The following is a 17926-nucleotide window of genomic DNA, read 5'->3' as shown; positions in this document are numbered from 1 at the left end:
AGCAAATTAAAAATTTTGAATTTTCATTCTTATTTAAAATCCGCAATCACTTAGTTGCCAACCCAATACAAAGTTATTGCGTTCTCTCTCTACACGCGCGCGATTCGTTTCCCTTCCCGATTTCCCGTCTCGAATCCAAACCGCTGTCGCGTCTTTGACCGCGCGCCCGTTCATCTTCAACACGCAAGTGCTAAAATAATTAATAACAAAGAGAACGGAGGCGCAGCATCGTCGGGAGAAGCGGGGCGGTCTCAGCTTTCGAATGTGCAACTTAGCGCAGGTCGCTGCGACTTTTGCACGCGGAAATATCGACGAGCGGCGAATCGTTTGACGGGGGCGACTAGCGGCCGCCGACAATGTTGCGCGGCGTTTCCTTTGTGCACCGAGCGCGCCGCGCTGAAGGAGAGGGGGGCAAGAAGCCGACGGGGGCGCGTTTTACAATGTATTATAACACGCCCGCGTGCCGCCGCCGCCGTCGACCGCTATCGAAATCACAAACTTCGACTGCTGTATCTCGGGCAAAAATCGACGTATAAACGTGAAACAAACGCCATTCCTCGCGGCTCGTAATCGTCGCGTGCGCTCTCTCGTCATGACACATGTTCGCGTGTTTGACATGTCGCGACACGTGGCGCACGTCGTTCAAAAACGCCGAAATACAAAGAAATAAACGCGGGAATAAAAATCGGCCAAAATGCGCGCCATACAACGGAGCCCGAAATTCCGCCCGAAGGCCGGAAATTCCCGCGCAATCATCTTTACCGAATGGTGCGCGCTTGGAAGCCGCAAGCTGGGCCAATAGCCGCGCCGAGAACTGCACGAGAAAATAAGGCCCGCTTTTGGTCGACGTGCGGCCTACGGAAACGCCGCTCTATATTCGTGACTATAATTGCACGGTGAAATAATTGCGCTCGAGAAACCCGCTTTTTGCGCTGAACGCTATTAGAATGTCGTTAATAACGAGCCTTACACACGCTTGCTGTTACCGTCGCTTCGCTCCAGGGTAAAAATATATGGTTCGCGCCGAAAATTACGAAAATTTGCCGAGTGAAATTAACAACCTTCCTCCCTCGGCGTACAATCGCGATGTACCGGCTCGGCCAGTAATTGGCCGTCGATGTTGAGCCTGAATCATCGCCCTACCGTGTTCCAATGCCGAGCGGCAGTAACGAACGTTAGCGCCGGAGCCGTATCGAAAATATAAAAGAATGCAATAACCCGTGGCAAGAGCAATCGTGCAACTTTACGGACGTTACGAGACGTTACGAGGTAGGAGTCTCGCGCGAGCGCGCAGATGCGGGCTCCTCGCGGCGCGAGGAGCGCACATATCCTGCCATCCTAACTATCCTGCAGCACGCCCACGTATCGGCGCGTATCGGTGCGTGCGACTGCAGATACGCATGCCGCATAGCCGTAGCTCAGCAGCCGCGCGGAATGTTAGCGTTAGATTGCGCGGGAAGGCGGTCGTAACGCATAATAATTCAATTCGCACCGCGTCGCGATTCGAATCGCACCGATAACGCAATCGCGACTAACGCGCGGAAAATGCAAAATGACAGCATGCAGCCGGGAGGCGGAATAAACGAACGCGAGAACATCGGGGTGAGCGCGACTCGCGTGTCGATTCAATCAGAGAACAGTCCTGTGTTGTTCGTCGAGACTGTAAGACCCCGGGGTTGGTTCGTCGTATATTATCGTTGCGCGTTCGCACGCGGATTTCAATTCACCCGCTTGGGAAATCGAATACAAAAAGTGTAATTTGCCCGGCGCGGCGGGCTGCGCGCGCGCGCGCGCGCGCGATCTCGTTTTCGGACCGCCGCGGCCGCGGCGCCCCCAATAATCGTGCTACGTACGTGAAACGGCGCGGCGTTCACCAACACGTGTTAATTGCATGTAAATATTTCAACGTATAATTACGCGCTGACACGTTAAAATACCGACGTTTTAATCCGTCCGTCAGACGGTTGTTCGGAAGGCATTCACGGTGCCGCGGGGAGAGATTGTTTCTCTGGCATTTCTTCCCTCCCTTCTCCCCTCCCCCTCCTCTCTCTCTCTCTCTCTCTCCCTCTCTCTCTCCCAATTTACCTCAAGAAAGCAGACACCGTTATGCATGATGATATTGCGCAGGCAGAAAGACGACCCGAGAGAGCATGCGATTCCCTTCGGGGGTTGATGCGGATAACGAATCAGTGTGCGGTCGCGCAATCGAGAAGCAACCGTACAATATCCATTCCGCGTATCAAGTTCGTGCCAGGTGGTCATTGCCGAATAATGTATGAGAGCAGAAAGAACAAAAGAGACACGCGGCAATCAAAGAGTCTGGCTCTCATGACGCTCGTGAGGTGAAAATTTCATCGACGCTCTTTCTATCTCTGTCTCGCTCTCTTTCTCGTCGCAACGTCGCGCGATGTCTTGAAAGTTCGCGTTACACTCCGCGTGAAACCTGTTCCCCACCGTTCGTTCGCGAGGAACTCGAGGGAGCTCGAGCTCGCAGAATCCACCGTCGAAATGTAAGACTGCGCTAATGCGATTCTCGAAAAATTGACACGCTTACGGCTCAAGATTCGCCCCGACGAGGGAGCGTCGTAAAGCGCAAATGCGCTCGTAAACTGTGCGAAATGTGGCGAGTTACAGTCGTTCGCGCACGAGAAAACACCTCACACCTTGACACAGCGAAATATACACTTTCTCTCTCTCTCTCTCTTTCTCTTGCACGCGCCCACGCGAATTCAATACTACCCTCCGCCTGTTCACCTTATCTCGCAGCTCCTGTGATTGTTCGCGTCTATTTCAAGCGATACGAGATGTAGCACGTTAATTAATACCGTACAACGTTGTATCACCGTAGTCCCGGTCCGCTTATAATTAATGCAGTAGTGGTCTCTTCGTCGAGCTAATTACACAGATATAAACTTTCATACGACGCGCGTGAGACGAGGACACCGTTAAAAGTTTGGCCGATGCGGCCGCGTTATGTGCGCGGACGAGTCGCGAAAATGGGAAGAAGTTCGGAACGACTCCGAGACAATTCGGAGTACAGGGATCTCGCTTGTAAGAACGCGTGCGCCTATTTGCATGCCGTCGGTGTAGGGCTCCGGGGGTTATGTATTACCTTCCACCTCGCTCGTTCGTCATTAATAATCTGAATCCCATTAACGGGCAACGCACGTTTAACCGAAGCTGCGTCGTATGCGCGAGAGCGAATTTTATATGCGTATGTATGTACGTACATACATACATACGGTCTCCGCGGTTCTGAATGTTGAAGAGAGAGAGAGAGAGAGAGAGAGAGAGAGAGAGAGAGAGAGAGAGAGAGAGAGAGAGAGAGAGAGAGAGAGAGAGAGAGAGAGAGAGAGAGAGCGCGAAACGACGAATTTAATATTTCCTGACGCGAAAAGCGTAGAGAAAACGCGAAGAAAAGACTCGGAGAAAAACAAAGGAGCACGATGTCTACAGCTCGAAGTAACGGCACACGGAATAATATGTTGTTAGAGTGCGCCGAGACGATTTACATAAACTGATTATCCCCGCCGGCGGACGGATAGGAGCTTACGGTTGTCTTTAAGTAGTTCAAGTCAATCACTCTTCGTACTCGTCCGACACCGGGCGACTGAGAATAAACAGCTGGAACAGCAAGCTCATGGATCTCGCATTAGAGGGCAGCTGAAACTGCCGTCTTATTAACATTATTGATCGTGAGACAAGAAACAAGTCTTTGTCACTGTTAATGAAGCCGCCCGCCGCGCTCCTGTTGCCTTCCACGGCATCCGTCAGGATAAAAGCAAACAGTTTTCCGCTCTCGTTACCACGCGGAAAATGTTTCGCCGATCTCAAGTATTTAACAACGCGACTACAACACCCGCTAATGAATTATTAATCTTCTTCAACTCGGCGCGAGTGATGTTTATTTTAACGCAGCTTATGCATCCTCGTTCGGGATGATTCACGCAAGATCCGCGGTATCTCGTCGTTTCCTCTCTATTCTCCGCTCTTTTTGCATCTTTTCCTTTTTTCTTACCCGCCGAAACAATGCCCGATATAGTAAATGTCAGGGAATAATCGCTCCCGCCGGCGCCGGCGCCGGAAAGTTTGCCGAATGAAGATACCAAAAGGATATTCGTTGTGACGGAAATTCCTCTCACGGCATGTTCGAGCTCGGGCTCGTCCGAGAATATTTTGCATGCTTGATAAAGAAGGACACATTAGAGGCTCGTCGATCGATAGATGGCCGCGCATTATATTCCTATAGGAATTTTAATCCCACGGGAGGAACTCGTCGCTTCTGACTAACGTGTTTAGGCACGACGCGATTTCACGTGCGAAATTCCGCGCTAATAACGATACCAAACAATCTAGGATACGACAATTATCCGAAGTATGATGAGTGCAATAAATTCGCGGTCGCAGCAAGCCGGAAACAACGACTCGCAAGCAAGTCTCTCTCTCTCTCTCTCTCTCCCTCCCTTGTCTCGTCAAATCGAGAAAACGATACCGAGTTCATCCTTAAAAACCGGAATACGCTCCGGGACAGCCTTGTGCGACAACGTGCGCGGCGCGTGTGCAATTCACATCGCATGAAACAACTTGTTTCGCTCAACCCATCGGCGCACTCCCACTTAGAAAGATTGAATTCCAAGCAGTCGCGGAGCAACGAGCGAAATGTTCCGGCACGCTGTTTGCGAATGCTCCCTGCGCGACCTAGCGCCTCGCCCGAGAGATTGCTAAGTTCAGCAACGATTTATAGATCGCGATATATCGCGGCAAACGTAGCGGCGCACTCGCGCGCTGTGTTTTTTTATGACGACCGATACTGGCAAATGTAACTGGCAAACGTTGCGTTCCGCATCGCAATGCGCCACGTCGTGCCGCGGCAAACCGAGCTGCTATCTTTGCAAACACAGGTACGGCGAGATATTAAGAGGTAAGCGCGCGTAAAATGTTTTCGTCGGCGTTTTTAATGCAACTCCCCCGTAAAATATTAAGTCGCTTTGTCCCGCCGAAGGTACGTAGAACTCGCGCGGAGGGGCGCTCGCTCCCTCGCTTTATCGTCGTTTTATCAACGACGACCGTCACATTATCTAACGAGCTTAAAAAGGAGCAAGGTGAATCGGGAGCAGGAATCGGGATAAGAGCATCGTGGGTAAATTTCTTTCCTCGCGGCACACACACGCACGCACATACAGAGGCAACACACGGGTATACACACACACACACACACACACACACAGAGACGCAGCAGAGGGAAACTATTGTGTCAACGCCGGTATTTGCCGACTTTATGGCGAAGTGTTGCTTGACTTTGGTCGCCTCAGCGATATCAAGTTCGAGACTGTTTCAAAGGGCTGCAACTATCAGTTTGTACCGAATGCTGTCTCGCTGCGTCTGTACATCGGCGATTAGATCCTTTAAGCTCCCGCGCGGATGTACATCGATCGGGAACTGCGCCGTGCACGAAGAAACATTACGTCAAAGCGCGCACTTGTCTGTCGGAATTACCGCGAAACGCGTCCCGCAAGCAGCGCTGTATAAGCTGCGGAGATCCGAGAAAATTGTTTGTAAAGATCGTCACGACGCGTAGCGGATCTGGCGGAGGTGGCGAATAACCTTCGCAAACCATTGCTGGCTAATTCGCCACTTCGAGCATAAATCGCTGCAGTTCACGGCGTTATCGTGCACGAATCAAAAGTCGTGGTAATGATGATAATAATGATAATAACAATAATAACGATATTTATAATTATGCTTCACACGCAATGTAGCCGCGCGCTTCTGACAATTGTAAAAGCGCCGTTCCATAAATGATCGCGAAATATACAAATAAATTGCAAATTATGTATATCTCCTCAACGCGCGAGACTCGTTAAATAAATAGACAATTTGGTCGAATTTGCGCAAACATGTGCGGGGAATTTGTTTACATGCACACGCACACGCGAATACAATAAGCATTGAGTTTCGCGCAATAACCGTCATCGGGCTGATAGAGTGGCGCGATCGCAAAATTAAGAGGAAAATATCTCACCGCTATCTACGGAATTTCCTTTGGGAGAATTAGGATGAACTAAGTGTGCCGCATAGTGGCTGCGCATGAGAAAGGGAACGGGTGAGCCGACAAGGTCTTCATAAAACAGTGCCGAGTGTTTGGCTTTTAGAAGATAACGTGATGCCGCATACATTGGAAATATTATTTATTCCCGAGTTTCTTTAAACGTGGAATGTATGAGGAAGGGTGGCAAGAAAGAAGAGAGGAAGAGTTTGCAAATTGAAACGATATTACAGAACCAATATTTATTTGTTCCACGGTAACAGCGCAAAGAATATAAAACAGGAAAGAGATTTGTATGTGACAGGAAGATGTATCCCTCGGGATTAATTACAATATTATTATCTCCCCCCCTCTCTCTCTCTCTCTCTCTCTCTCTCTCTCTCTCTCTCTCTCTCTCTCCCTCCCTTTCTCTCTCCCTCTCTATCTATGTCAATGAATCTACACAAGTCGCACGAGTTGCGCACGAGGTCAAATTTGTCGGTGAATCCGCGCGTCACTTCAAATATGCTCAAAGATGGAAACACGTAGCACTCACCTTGAGAGTATCTTGTAGATTTTGCACCCTGCAGTGCATGTAGACTTGAGCACCAAGCTGCACAGTAATGTTGCTCTCCGGATCCTCGAAAAATGGCCTCGGTTCAGGAGTGCCACTTGTTTCAGTCACGAAACTTTCCACCTCGTAAACCTACGGATAAAGATCGAAATCCGTTTTGCGCTTTCTGTTACTCGATGCGTATTCAATGCGCTCGTAATGTAATCTGAAGAAACCATATCCGGCTTTTAAAGTGGCACGAACTACTTGTAACTACCGTTAATTCAAAATATATATATATATGTGTGTATATACGCGCGTGTGCGCACCACACCCACACACACACACACACACACACACACACACACGCACACAACGTTTCATGCAAAATGCAGTGAACGATGAATACGAAACACTCAACGGTGAACGCAAAAGGTTATTCGAATTGCAAATTCCGGTAATATACATAGACTTTGCATTCACGATAAATACACGTTTCGTGGCGAGAATTGTTCAACAGATGTAATAAATGTTGGTGTGAAATTTTTCAAATAGTGTCACATCGATCGTACCGTGTACAACACGAGTCGGTGCGTTATTTAAAAGACTAATTTCAAAAATCTTCTTCTCGAAATTGGATATATCGTTTCATATTCGCGTCGCTTCAAGATTTATAACCCAAAAGTAAGTTTTACTTACTAGATCCGTATGCCCAGACAAGCAATTTTCACGATAATTTTTGTTACGATATAATAAAATAGAATGCGAGCTCTGAAATTTCTGATCTCTCGTTAGACGTTAGAACCTAATTCGAGTAAATCCGCAGAGTTTAATAATACGTAGGACTAACCTCTGTGAAAGGTGAACTGAGTTCATGCCAAAACGAGCGCGGCAGGTTTTCGAACCCTGGAAACGACTTTGCACCTGCAACATAATTTAAAGGATATTTAAGTATTTATACATAAATGATAACAATTTTATGTTGTACTGTCCGCGTAAACCATGAACGGATTTCACAGCCTGTTTTATTTTGAGGACGTGTGACAATTTTATGCTGGAAATTCCGCGCTCAACGCGCGAGAGACAGATTCAACATGGAGGTGCAAAAACTTATCGCCGGCGGTTTTAGGGATGTAGCGAAACGAAGTCTCCTGAAAGTCTACATAAACTAAAGACTGCGTTGTATTACGTATACTGCGAGGAAAAAAGAAGAGAAGAGAAGGATAATACGGATCGTATATAAGACCGAAGAGGATTTCATTTTCCACCCCCCGATCCACGACGGGACGGAGCGAATCCCTTTACTTGCCGACACTTGAATGGCCTTATCAGCAAGAAGCACACGCGACTATGTAACTTCCTGAGACGATACGCACAAATATATTCACCTTGCAAAGTTTCACAACCAATGGCAAATTTCTCAATAAGCCGCGCGCGACTGCAGACACGCGAAAATTTTAATAATCTCTTCGGAAAGGAAAGAGAAAAAAGAAGTGAGAGAAATGCGGTATTACGGAGTAAAAACGTGAGGGATTTTCTCATTTTCGTCATTTCATCGTACACACTTTAATCCTGATTTTCATCCCCTCGCTCACTTTTATCAAGATACACTTTAATTACACGAGTGCTCGCGCTCATCTTGCGATGTTAGAGAGAAAGAACATTATCGACATTTCGTAATTCTCTTTCACAAATAATCGATGGTCAATAAACCGATCAAAGAGAGAAGAGCATCCGACTGCTCCTCTGGCTGGGCTGCGCGAGCCTTTGGCGTAAGAACATTCGTATCTGAACCCCCGCGTAAAAATTTCAAGCAATTTAAAGCCATAGTCCGCTGGTGGGAGTGACAGGGGATCGATTCGACAGAATTGTCTTTCGCATGCATCGCGGTCGCATCGATGTGCGTTCACACGCGTATACCGCGAAACGCTCGTCGGACGCGACTCCGCGGACGCCGTAATTCCCGCGGCGTCGAAATGAGCACGTCCGCGTACCGGCAAAATCTAACATAGATTCGCGTCGGCACGTCTATCTACCTGTTTAAACGCAAAAACGCGGACGCGTTCGACACGCGAGAACGCGCACGCAGCCGTTGTCGGCTTGCTTTTATTGCACGCCTCTCTCCCTCCCTGCCCCTCTCTGAATAAATAATTCCGTAAAAATTCCAGATAAACACGCACGGCGAGTAAGTAAATGTTCCGTTACGCGAGATGTTTCGCGAACAATGCGCGTATTACGCGCGTATTATGCGCGCATATTCGCCTCTAAGCGGATTGGACCCTACTACCTTTCTCTCTCGGGGACAGCGGGAGGAAAAAGAGGGACCAGAAAAGATCTGGAAGCGGAGTAACGAGCACGCGATGAGAAGCAGAGACGACTACTTGAAGAGCTTCTCCGCAGTACCGAGCGCAGGACCTATTCCCGAAAATGGCAATTTGCCGGAGGCTGAAATAAATGATCCGAAACTTAATGGCGACGGTACGAGACGGCACGGCACGGCACGGCACGGCGCGAGCGCGGGCGCGGCGGCGGGGAATCGCGCGATGATACGACGCGTAGCACACGCGCATCGCATTTCGCGAGGCTGTTCGCTACAATTTCCGCGACCGCGTCATCTCCTTCCACATCCACCTCCGCGAGCGCGCGATCGAAGACAGCAGGCGGTCTTATAAGCATAGCTTTACATAGCTTGGCACAGTGCGCGCGCGCGCGCGGGTCGAACAGAAAGAGGTAATAAAGCCAGTTTCCAAGCGAATCGTCGTTTTTTCGGGACAATACCGGAAAACCGTGCAATCTCGTCTCTTATAAAACCCGCGTCGCTGGAGGAGACACAAGCGGAGTGTTGAAAAATAAAGGAGAGACCGCGGTGGAATCGTGGAGATACCGCGCGCGCGACGGCGGACATTGCAATATCTCTCTTCATCAAATTCGACCATTCAAACGGTCCTTGTCGTTCTACGCGACGATCGTCTCCTCGTCTGGAGACGAGAGAGAAGGCGGAACGGGACGGGGCGAGCAGACGAAGCGAGACGCAGCTTGGTTCGACTCTAGGGCTTTACCAGAGAGCGGAACCCCTCCTCCTCCTCCTCCTCCTCCTCCTCGTCTCCACGCTGGTGGATCCGAGAAATCCCGACGATGTGAAAGATGCGCCCCGAAAATTATTTTCTCAGCTGATCGTCCGCGCGGTAACCCCCAACCTCTGTACTCTCTTTCACCTCGCCTTGACGAATCGTCTCACTTTCCGTCTGTTTCTCTATCTCGGCCCCAAGGTCCCTCCACCTAACCATTTCTCGCGGAAGGATAGGATAATCCTCGAGAGATGTATCTAGCAACGCCACGACGAAGGGCCACCACCACCCCCTCCCGTTACACCAATTTAACAAGTTGAATTCTCCCGCGCTGCACAGTCACCCCGGAAAAGGAATGAGGCGGACGGACTTCTATCTAATATCCGCGGGAAAGACGAAGCACATAATCTCCACGGGCGAGGGGGGGGGGGGGATAAACCCGGTTACCAGTCAGGATTCTGAAATACGCTTCAGATACCACGTCCGCGGACGTGGATTACGCTCTCGACGAGAGGTAACGCGCGCGCGCGCGAGAGAGAGAGAGGCGTTGTATCGATGGATGATTCGGCAATTCGCTCGAGAATTCCCACGCTCTCTAAAGTACGATCGGTGTATTCTTCATTGAAACGCTGTAACATTCACTTCCAAGCATAGCGTTGCAATCTCGCTGAAAGGCTCCGCGCTGAATGTAGCAGTTAGCGCGCGTTTCTAGTATCTATCTATTTATTATATTTATTTATTTATTTATTTATTTATATCGATGCACTCTTTGCAAACACAGACGCTGCTCGTGATCGCTCGCGAAGCGTATGAAAACTGCCGAAAGTTGGATCCGCCGAGAGTTGACGTGTAACGAGTTTACGTCCTCTCTCGAGATTTTGCAAATAAAATCTTACTTCTTCACCGGTCAAGATCAACGAGATGTAAGACGGAGTGGTAAAGTGGGAGTGTTTCCACCAAGAGTCAGTGAATGCTCACTGATTATCGGTGAAATACTCCTTTCGCTGATCCGATCGGAAACATTTTTACCGATTCACTTCAAGAGAGTAAATCGACGATCTCGAAGGAAACTACGGGCTGGCTCCGGAGTGAAGTGCAAGAGTCGAGAGTCGAGTCATAGCCAGAGACGATTAAGATCTCAAATCGTGGATTTCTCCGGCGGCAAACGCGACGCTCGGATACGTAGTCACGTAAAAAGAATTAAAGAAAAAAAAAAAGAGAAGAGAGAGAGAGAGAGAGAGAGAGAGAGAGAGAGAGAGGGAACGAGAAAAGGAAATATGTAAAAGCTGAGGAAAGGCGTTGGTGCAGAACCGGTAAATTCTCAAAGTCGCCTCGTTATGATATATATTTTCGCGTTACAAAGACACGGCGTGAGCCCGGGCGGATCCAACGCGCGCACCGGAAGTGCCCTATATTATTTCTGTCAAAGGAAAGCAGACTTTCGTACCTCCCGAGAAGTATCGTGATCAATTGCGCGATTTTCCTCATCGTTCTTCCTCCCCTTCAATTTCAGCATTTCAACCGGCGATGTAAGAGCCGCCTCGAATCTAAAAGTACGTAGGATCGACCGCGGTTTGTCGCTCGGTACGGCGTCAAATTTATGGAAGCCGTCGGTGCTCGTGAATTTATGAGAATCCAATGCCTTAATTGGAAAATTATAGGACAATGTCTGGCGGCCGACCGTTCGGCCCGCGCGGCTCGTTATTCAGCCGGCTATAATCTGGTTTTCCCTTCGAGAACTGCGCCTGAATATTTTTCACCGGCAACAAAGACCTTCTTTCTGGCCATCCGCGGTGCGGGGAAGCGAATATTGGTGCAAAACTACCGAACGTAAATACATTGAGTTCGCTTCCAAACCGTCTCTCTCTCTCTCTCTCTCTCTCTCTCTCTCTCTCTCTATCTATCTCTCTCCGATCTCTCCTTTCATTAGTTTTACTCGATCGCGCGTATCACCACCTCCCCGCCGCCTTTTTCATTTATCCGAAATAATGACCCGTCTCTTCTCCTTCGGCATTTCGCCCGAGTGACATCAAACTCCTTTTATTACAACTTACCCAAAGAGCTGGCGGCGCACAGGAAGTGTATCTGGTGAACCAAAATGGAGGCCACCACGGCCGAAAGACGACTCAACATCGTAGTCGATCCTCAACTCATCTCTGTTCCCAAAGTTGGTACACAGCAGCACCGTTGTCTATCTGCAAACACACGAGAAACGCGCGCTCGTTCAAAATGCAGCCTCCACCGGCGAAAGAGATCGCCCTCGCGCGGGTGTTTTAGCAAGAAGCGGTAAATAAACAATTAACGCGAGTCGCGATCTCCTGCTAGCCAAATTAATCGTCGTCCCTGTCGGGATATTATGGGCGCAAAAACGGCCAGGCGCATAAAACGGTGATCAATCAACGAGTATGTGGTAATTAGCAAGGCACAAAGCGAGACCGTCAAGGGTCATTAAATACCGGCTGGTGCTTGAACGTCAAACGGGCCTGCCGAACCGCACGACTCCCTCCGGACTTGAGGCGAACTTCCTGTTTTCTACCTCTGTTCTACTCGAGTTCGCGGTATACACAGAGTGTCCCTTCATTAATGAGATCAGCGCGTCGTATATCCTCAAGGTGCGCGGCCAGAAAATCGCGTCTCTTCGAACGTATCGCAATACGACACCTCGCGCAAGGACTCGACGCGCAAGCGAGGCTTCGCGTGTACCAGGCGAAGCGACAACGGAGGGAGAGAGGAGGGGGAGCGCGGGTTGAGCTAAAAGTGCACGAAATAAATTTTTCTATCGCGAACTCGCAAACACGAGAGTAGCGCACAGATTGAAGAAAAAAGGAAAAAGAAGAGAGAAAGTGAGAGTGGGGGAGAGCACGATATGATATTTACTTCAAACGGAGAACGCGTTCCGCGAGATCCGACGCGGCTCCGGGGATCCTACGTTAATTTAATCAGAATATGCGCCGTAAACTATGAATAATACATTTACATATTATTATTTGGAAATGCGCGGCATAAATTGTACGAGTTGTTTACGCTCACCCGCTAATTCATAACGTTTCGCTTCCGCGGAGGCAGCATCTGGAGCGACGCGATGGTGTCTGCGCTCCTCACTCTACCTACGTCCTGTCATTGCGTTACGCGTACATCATACATTAACGGGACGCGTCGAAATATCACGCTGTATCTTATGTTTCTTATCGCATATAAATACCTCGCGCTTGCACCCGGGAGCCGCTTTAGGCGCACACGACTAAACTCCAAAATTACTCTCTCTCTCTCTCTCTCTCTCTCTCTCTCTCTCTCTCTCTCTCTCTCTCTCTCTCTCGCTTACTTTCGAGAGAAACAGTGTCAATAGTCCACTCACGAAAATTCACTTACAAGGAGTTCACACCTCCTTTAGCATCGGCAGGGTCTCGTCCGCGTCGCTATCCTCCTATCGAGTGTACGTCGCGATCGAGTTATGCTGAAGAAGCTCGAGCCCGTTCGACGAGAGGAACGAGAGAGATCGCTAGATCTCCTAGACAACTAGCGAGGATCGGCCGGATCCCGAGCATGAGGTAAATCAACCGGTCGCTCCAAGTCAAACAGAAGATTGTTACCACGAAATTCCGCGTGATTCAATTTGGCCGGAAGTTCGGGGGAAAACGCCGTACGCGCCTCGCTAGTCAACCCGGCACCCTGGGAGAGGGAGTGTGAGACATGGTGGAGAGGAGAGGAGAGGAAAGAGAGAGAGAGAGAGAGAGAGAGAGAGGGAGAGAGAGAGGCCAGGTTCGCCCTAACGAATCTATCGACAAGTTCGGAGTTTCTCCAGACGCCGCGGCAGCTCTTTCACCAGCTGTCTTCACCTTCTACATAGCTAGCGCGTCTACCCCCGCTTCCCCTCCCCCTTGCAACCTATTCCTTCCTTCTTGCTTTCCGAGCAGTCTCTCGCGCCGGCAAAGGACAAGTCTTGTACCCTTACGATCCGCCGGCCTCGACCCGCAGAACTAAGAAGGGACAAGCAATTTTCAGTTTTCCCCAGCCGGTAACCGAAGACCCAACGTCGTCGTTTATTCGCACAAGTTTCAAATTATTTCAGCATCTGGTGCAGGTGCCGGCGTCGGTAACGAGTTGCGGCGTCACGCCGGCGGTACGAATAAAAGTCTCCCCTGTATCTAACTGCTCGCCGTCGTCGTCCTCGTCGTCCTCGTCGTCCTCGCCGCCGTCGTCGTCGTCGTCGTCGTCGTCGTCGTTGTTTGAACTAGACAAACTGAGCGCGAATCGATGGAACAACGCGAGTCGGAGAGACAGCCGCGTGCGCCGATTCGGTGGCCGGAAAAACGAAGGTAAACGCGCTGTCGCACGTCGCTGAAAACTAGGGTAGACGCATCGGCAAATAACCCGACGGGAAATACTTTTAGCTCTATCCCCTCCTCCCATCGCTCTTCTCCTCCTCCTCCTCCTCTTCCTCCTGCTCCTGCATCCGATTCATTTATTTCTCCAAATAAAAATATTATTTTTACCGTGCGCTTATTTTCCGAGCTATAAATACAACCGCATCGTAACGACGCAACGAAGAGACGAAGAGAGAACGAGCTGGCGGAACTAACGAGCGAGAGATCGCGTACCCTCCGCAGGCATATTCCAAATCGAAGCGCGATCGCGATCGGACGACTCGATCTATCCTTAACCACACCCATCCTGTCCGGGGATCCTTGTTCGCAAACCGATAAACAAATCCTCACCTGGCCGCTAGGTTCGCACAAGCGGCATGGTGTGACGCATACTTTATGGTTGTGTCGAACATGCCCTCGGTACGCGCTGTAACGTACTTGTTCCGCGCGCTTGTTACCGGTAACTAATGTTCCATCCGCCCATTCGATAGCGCGCGATCGTCCAATCGACAGCGGAAGACTGCTGAACCAGAAAGAGATCAAGCGATTGAGCAAATTACGACACGTAGATTGCGAGCACCGCTACGAGCGCGCGGGGGAGGGGTGGATGAGAGAGAGAGAGAGAGAGAGAGAGAGAGAGAGAGAGAGAGAGAGAGAGAGAGAGAGAGAGAGCGACGGCTAGGAGCGATCGGTATACTGTCGCGGCATCGCTAGCGAAATGAACGGGGCAGCGGGATAAAATTTTCTCGTTTTGTGGCCGGCATGGGCGAACGCCCAAACGAGACGATCGGCCATTCGATCAAACCCACCGGGCTATCCGACACATCGTAAACACATCGGGATCTTTTGACGTGCATTCGCAAGCTTTTAACGTCCAGTTTTCGTTAATGTCTCCCCTTCCCCCTGAGTCTCTCTCTCTCTCTCTCTCTCTCTCTCTCCCTCTCAATCTCTCTTTAAATTACATATATAATAACATATAATATAACATATAATAATATATAATAACAAAGAAAAGAAGAGAGAAGAACGTGAATTTCAGTAACGGCTTCTCGCTTGGGGGCAGTGAGAAACTCCCTTCGCGTTGCGCGAGAGATAAAAGTCAGCGAGCGCGTCCTGACTCGCGGTAACATGGCCGCTGTAACACCCCCATTTTTGTGCTGATTAGATGGAGAGCGCGTAACTTCTGTACCGGAGAGTCAGTGTTACTCTTTAATCTCGTTAGGCGCACAGGTTTGGAAGTTTATTTACGGGGAATGCGAGTAGTCAATCGATCGAGATAATTGTCTGATAACATGGACGTTATGAAGTTAGCAAACAAGCCGGAACAAGCTCCTTTAGATCATCCTGAACTAACTGAACGCGGCCAACTTCCAAATTTCCTGCACTTAACCCTTCAATGTAATTTATCGCGTGCAGACCGCAAATGTTTGAAAATGGGTGTACATTAAATAACGGTTAATTTATATAGCAAGCTCGAGAACGGGGACGTGGAAAAATCTCCGAGCGCGTATCTCAAAACGACTGCCGTCGCTGCCTTCACCCGCCTATTCCCCGCCTATGTGAGGAAATCGATTTTGGCAATACGACGTCCGCAATCGCAACTTCAGCCAATGTTTGTTCAATAAACCTCGCGAAAACCGACGGACCAACTAATCCGTTAGCCCGTTGGCTCTCGATCCGCAAGTTATTAATCGCGTCGACTGCAGACGCTCGGCGACAATCCGACACAAGATTGAACGGGGGATTTAGCAATTAGACTGCACTTCCGAGCGGCGAACGAAAAATATCGAAATACATTATCGTCGATACGGCGAATCGATACGCTCTCGAAGCGGGTTACGCGGCGACGGCGGAATCATTTCGAGCGCGTGTGGTACGTATCTCGTACGTGCGTGGAAATAAATTTCGCCGAGGAAACGCCAACTTTATTTCGCTAATGTAACGCGACTCATATCCAGCTCCATTTCACCCGCACACCGGGGAGGGAAATGCGGAGGGAGTCGCGCATTTTCGCGTCGCGACGGATCGCGATAAATAGACCGGACGAAGAAGGCGGGCGGAAGAGGGGGGGTGGGGGTAGGGGCGGTCTGCGGTGGGTGCGCGTCTGTCGATCGATGAGGAGACGCGAGTTTTTGAAGGAAACCGGATAAAACGGGCGACGCACGATGTGATGTTTGCCGATGACGCTTTGATGTCGGAATGACAACGATCAAGTAGCCGCGGCTCTACCGCTACAATGGCTGTGCTATGATAAAGGCGACACTCGCATGTTGTGCGGCCGCGCAACAACAACAACGAGCCGCGTGTGTGTTCGCAACGACAAGCATGGCTCGCCGCGGCGACAACGACGTAACAAATTGCGCGCTCACGCGCGCCGCGGGGATTTATGTAAAATCCGATAAAAGAACGCATCCTCCCCGGCCCCTCCTCCGGCCACCTGCCGCCTCCCCGAGAGAGAGAGAGAGAGAGAGAGAGAGAGAGAGAGAGAGAGAGCCTCATCTTCGCGAGTTTCGCCGCACCGTCCGGGGAGGAATATAAGCGACAACTGCAATTTGATCGCATTAAATGCAATGATACGATCTCACTTCGCCGTCGTCGGCGCGACGCTTATGTGAATTTATAGCGGCACTTCCCCTTCGTAAACTTTTACAGTGACCGTTTCTAACGCGACTTTGACGATACATTACAGTACGTACGCGCGCGTGCGGCAGCGTACGGTACGTACTGACGACGTATCGTACGTACATGCGACGGTAGAATCAACAAAATGCGAAGCGTTATGTACTGTCGCGCGATATCCCGTCGCGTCGCGAGCACATTGCAAAAGCGGTCTCCTTCTTCCCATTTGGCCGCCGACCATCGCGTACCGAATGCACAAACTGCGCTCGGGGCCCGACAAACGCCCCGTTACCCGCTGTTACATCATAAAACCGTCCTAACGACAACCTGATGGAACAAGGAGGAATTTTTATGTCCCTCGTTTCGGCGCACGCGTGTATGTATATGCGCGCACACACGCGCACTCGCTCGCCCGGTATTAAAACCCTATTAGATAAATATACCCGTATCCCGCCGTTCGCGACGGAGCGCAGCGCCAGCCACGCCACGACATTGCGAGAACGACGCGCCGTCTTCGTATTGATTCTCGTATCTAATCATGCGGTTCTTCCCACCGCAAGAAAAGGGTGCTCTCACCACGAGGATGTTCTATTAATAGAAATCTGCAAGAGGGTCGCGCGAAGAGCCGCGTATACGTGGCGCGCGTTGTCAACCCAGATCGGAGTTTATTACGTGTACGAAGGCGCAGTTAGATGGTGTCTGACCTGAGTCTGGTAAGTGGAGAAGGTAGCTTAAATTCATTAAACGCGCCGTTGAACCGGCAGCAGCTCAGCGGCAAGACGAGCATTACCGGCGCTCCCTCGCACGCTCTCTCTCTCTCTCTCTCTCTCTGCACCGTTCTAACGCCAAAGTGAAATTGTCAATTCACAATCCTATTGATACACCCACATGCGCACACACCATCACCATCACCATCACCTCCCCCCTTTCGACCTCGATGTGTTAACGAGCGCGATAACAATTATCGTTTCGATTATCTCCGCCGGTGCGCGGATTAACGTTCGACTTCTCGGTGCGAGAATAAAAATTCGCAGGACAAATTTCTCGGAACGATATCGTCGCCGCCGGCCGACCCGCGACGACGGCGAGTGCCTCAAGCCGCTTCGCCGCGGTCTATGATGAAGATGAACGAAAAGAGACTGATCAGTCGCGGTCTAGATTTCGCGCGAATCACTCGAGGCGAGCGGTGATTAACCCTAGAACTCGCACGTAAAGAAGCCAACTTTGAATTGCTATAACTTTCTTATTTTTCGATGGATTTAAACGTTTCGAAAAAGAATATGTTCCTTGAAATGTC

The 17926-nt window shown here is 50.0% G+C and overlaps 1 protein-coding gene across 3 annotated transcripts in view; it reads right to left on the bottom strand.

Moving 5' to 3' along the window:
• LOC105183602 (uncharacterized) overlaps positions 1–17926 on the bottom strand; it is a 147653-nt gene that overhangs the window by 95332 nt on the left and 34395 nt on the right. For 2 of the 3 annotated variants that reach the window (XM_011141859.3, XM_025304011.1), the window contains exons 2-4: positions 11701–11841; positions 7429–7502; positions 6582–6731 (exon numbers count right to left, since the gene is read on the bottom strand). In XM_011141859.3, the coding sequence (XP_011140161.1) occupies positions 6582–6731; positions 7429–7502; positions 11701–11779 (303 nt within the window). In that variant the 5' untranslated portion in view covers positions 11780–11841. Of the gene's footprint in view, positions 1–6581; positions 6732–7428; positions 7503–11700; positions 11842–13015; positions 13297–17926 lie in introns of those variants that run through there. The other variant, XM_025304013.1, reaches the window with a different exon arrangement.

The sequence above is a fragment of the Harpegnathos saltator genome, unplaced genomic scaffold, assembly GCF_003227715.2.
Source record: "Harpegnathos saltator strain DR-91 unplaced genomic scaffold, Hsal_v8.6 scaffold585, whole genome shotgun sequence".
Lineage (NCBI taxonomy): Eukaryota > Metazoa > Arthropoda > Insecta > Hymenoptera > Formicidae > Harpegnathos > Harpegnathos saltator.
Note: the sequence above shows the minus strand (reverse complement) of the source record. Positions and strands in the feature narration are given on the sequence as shown.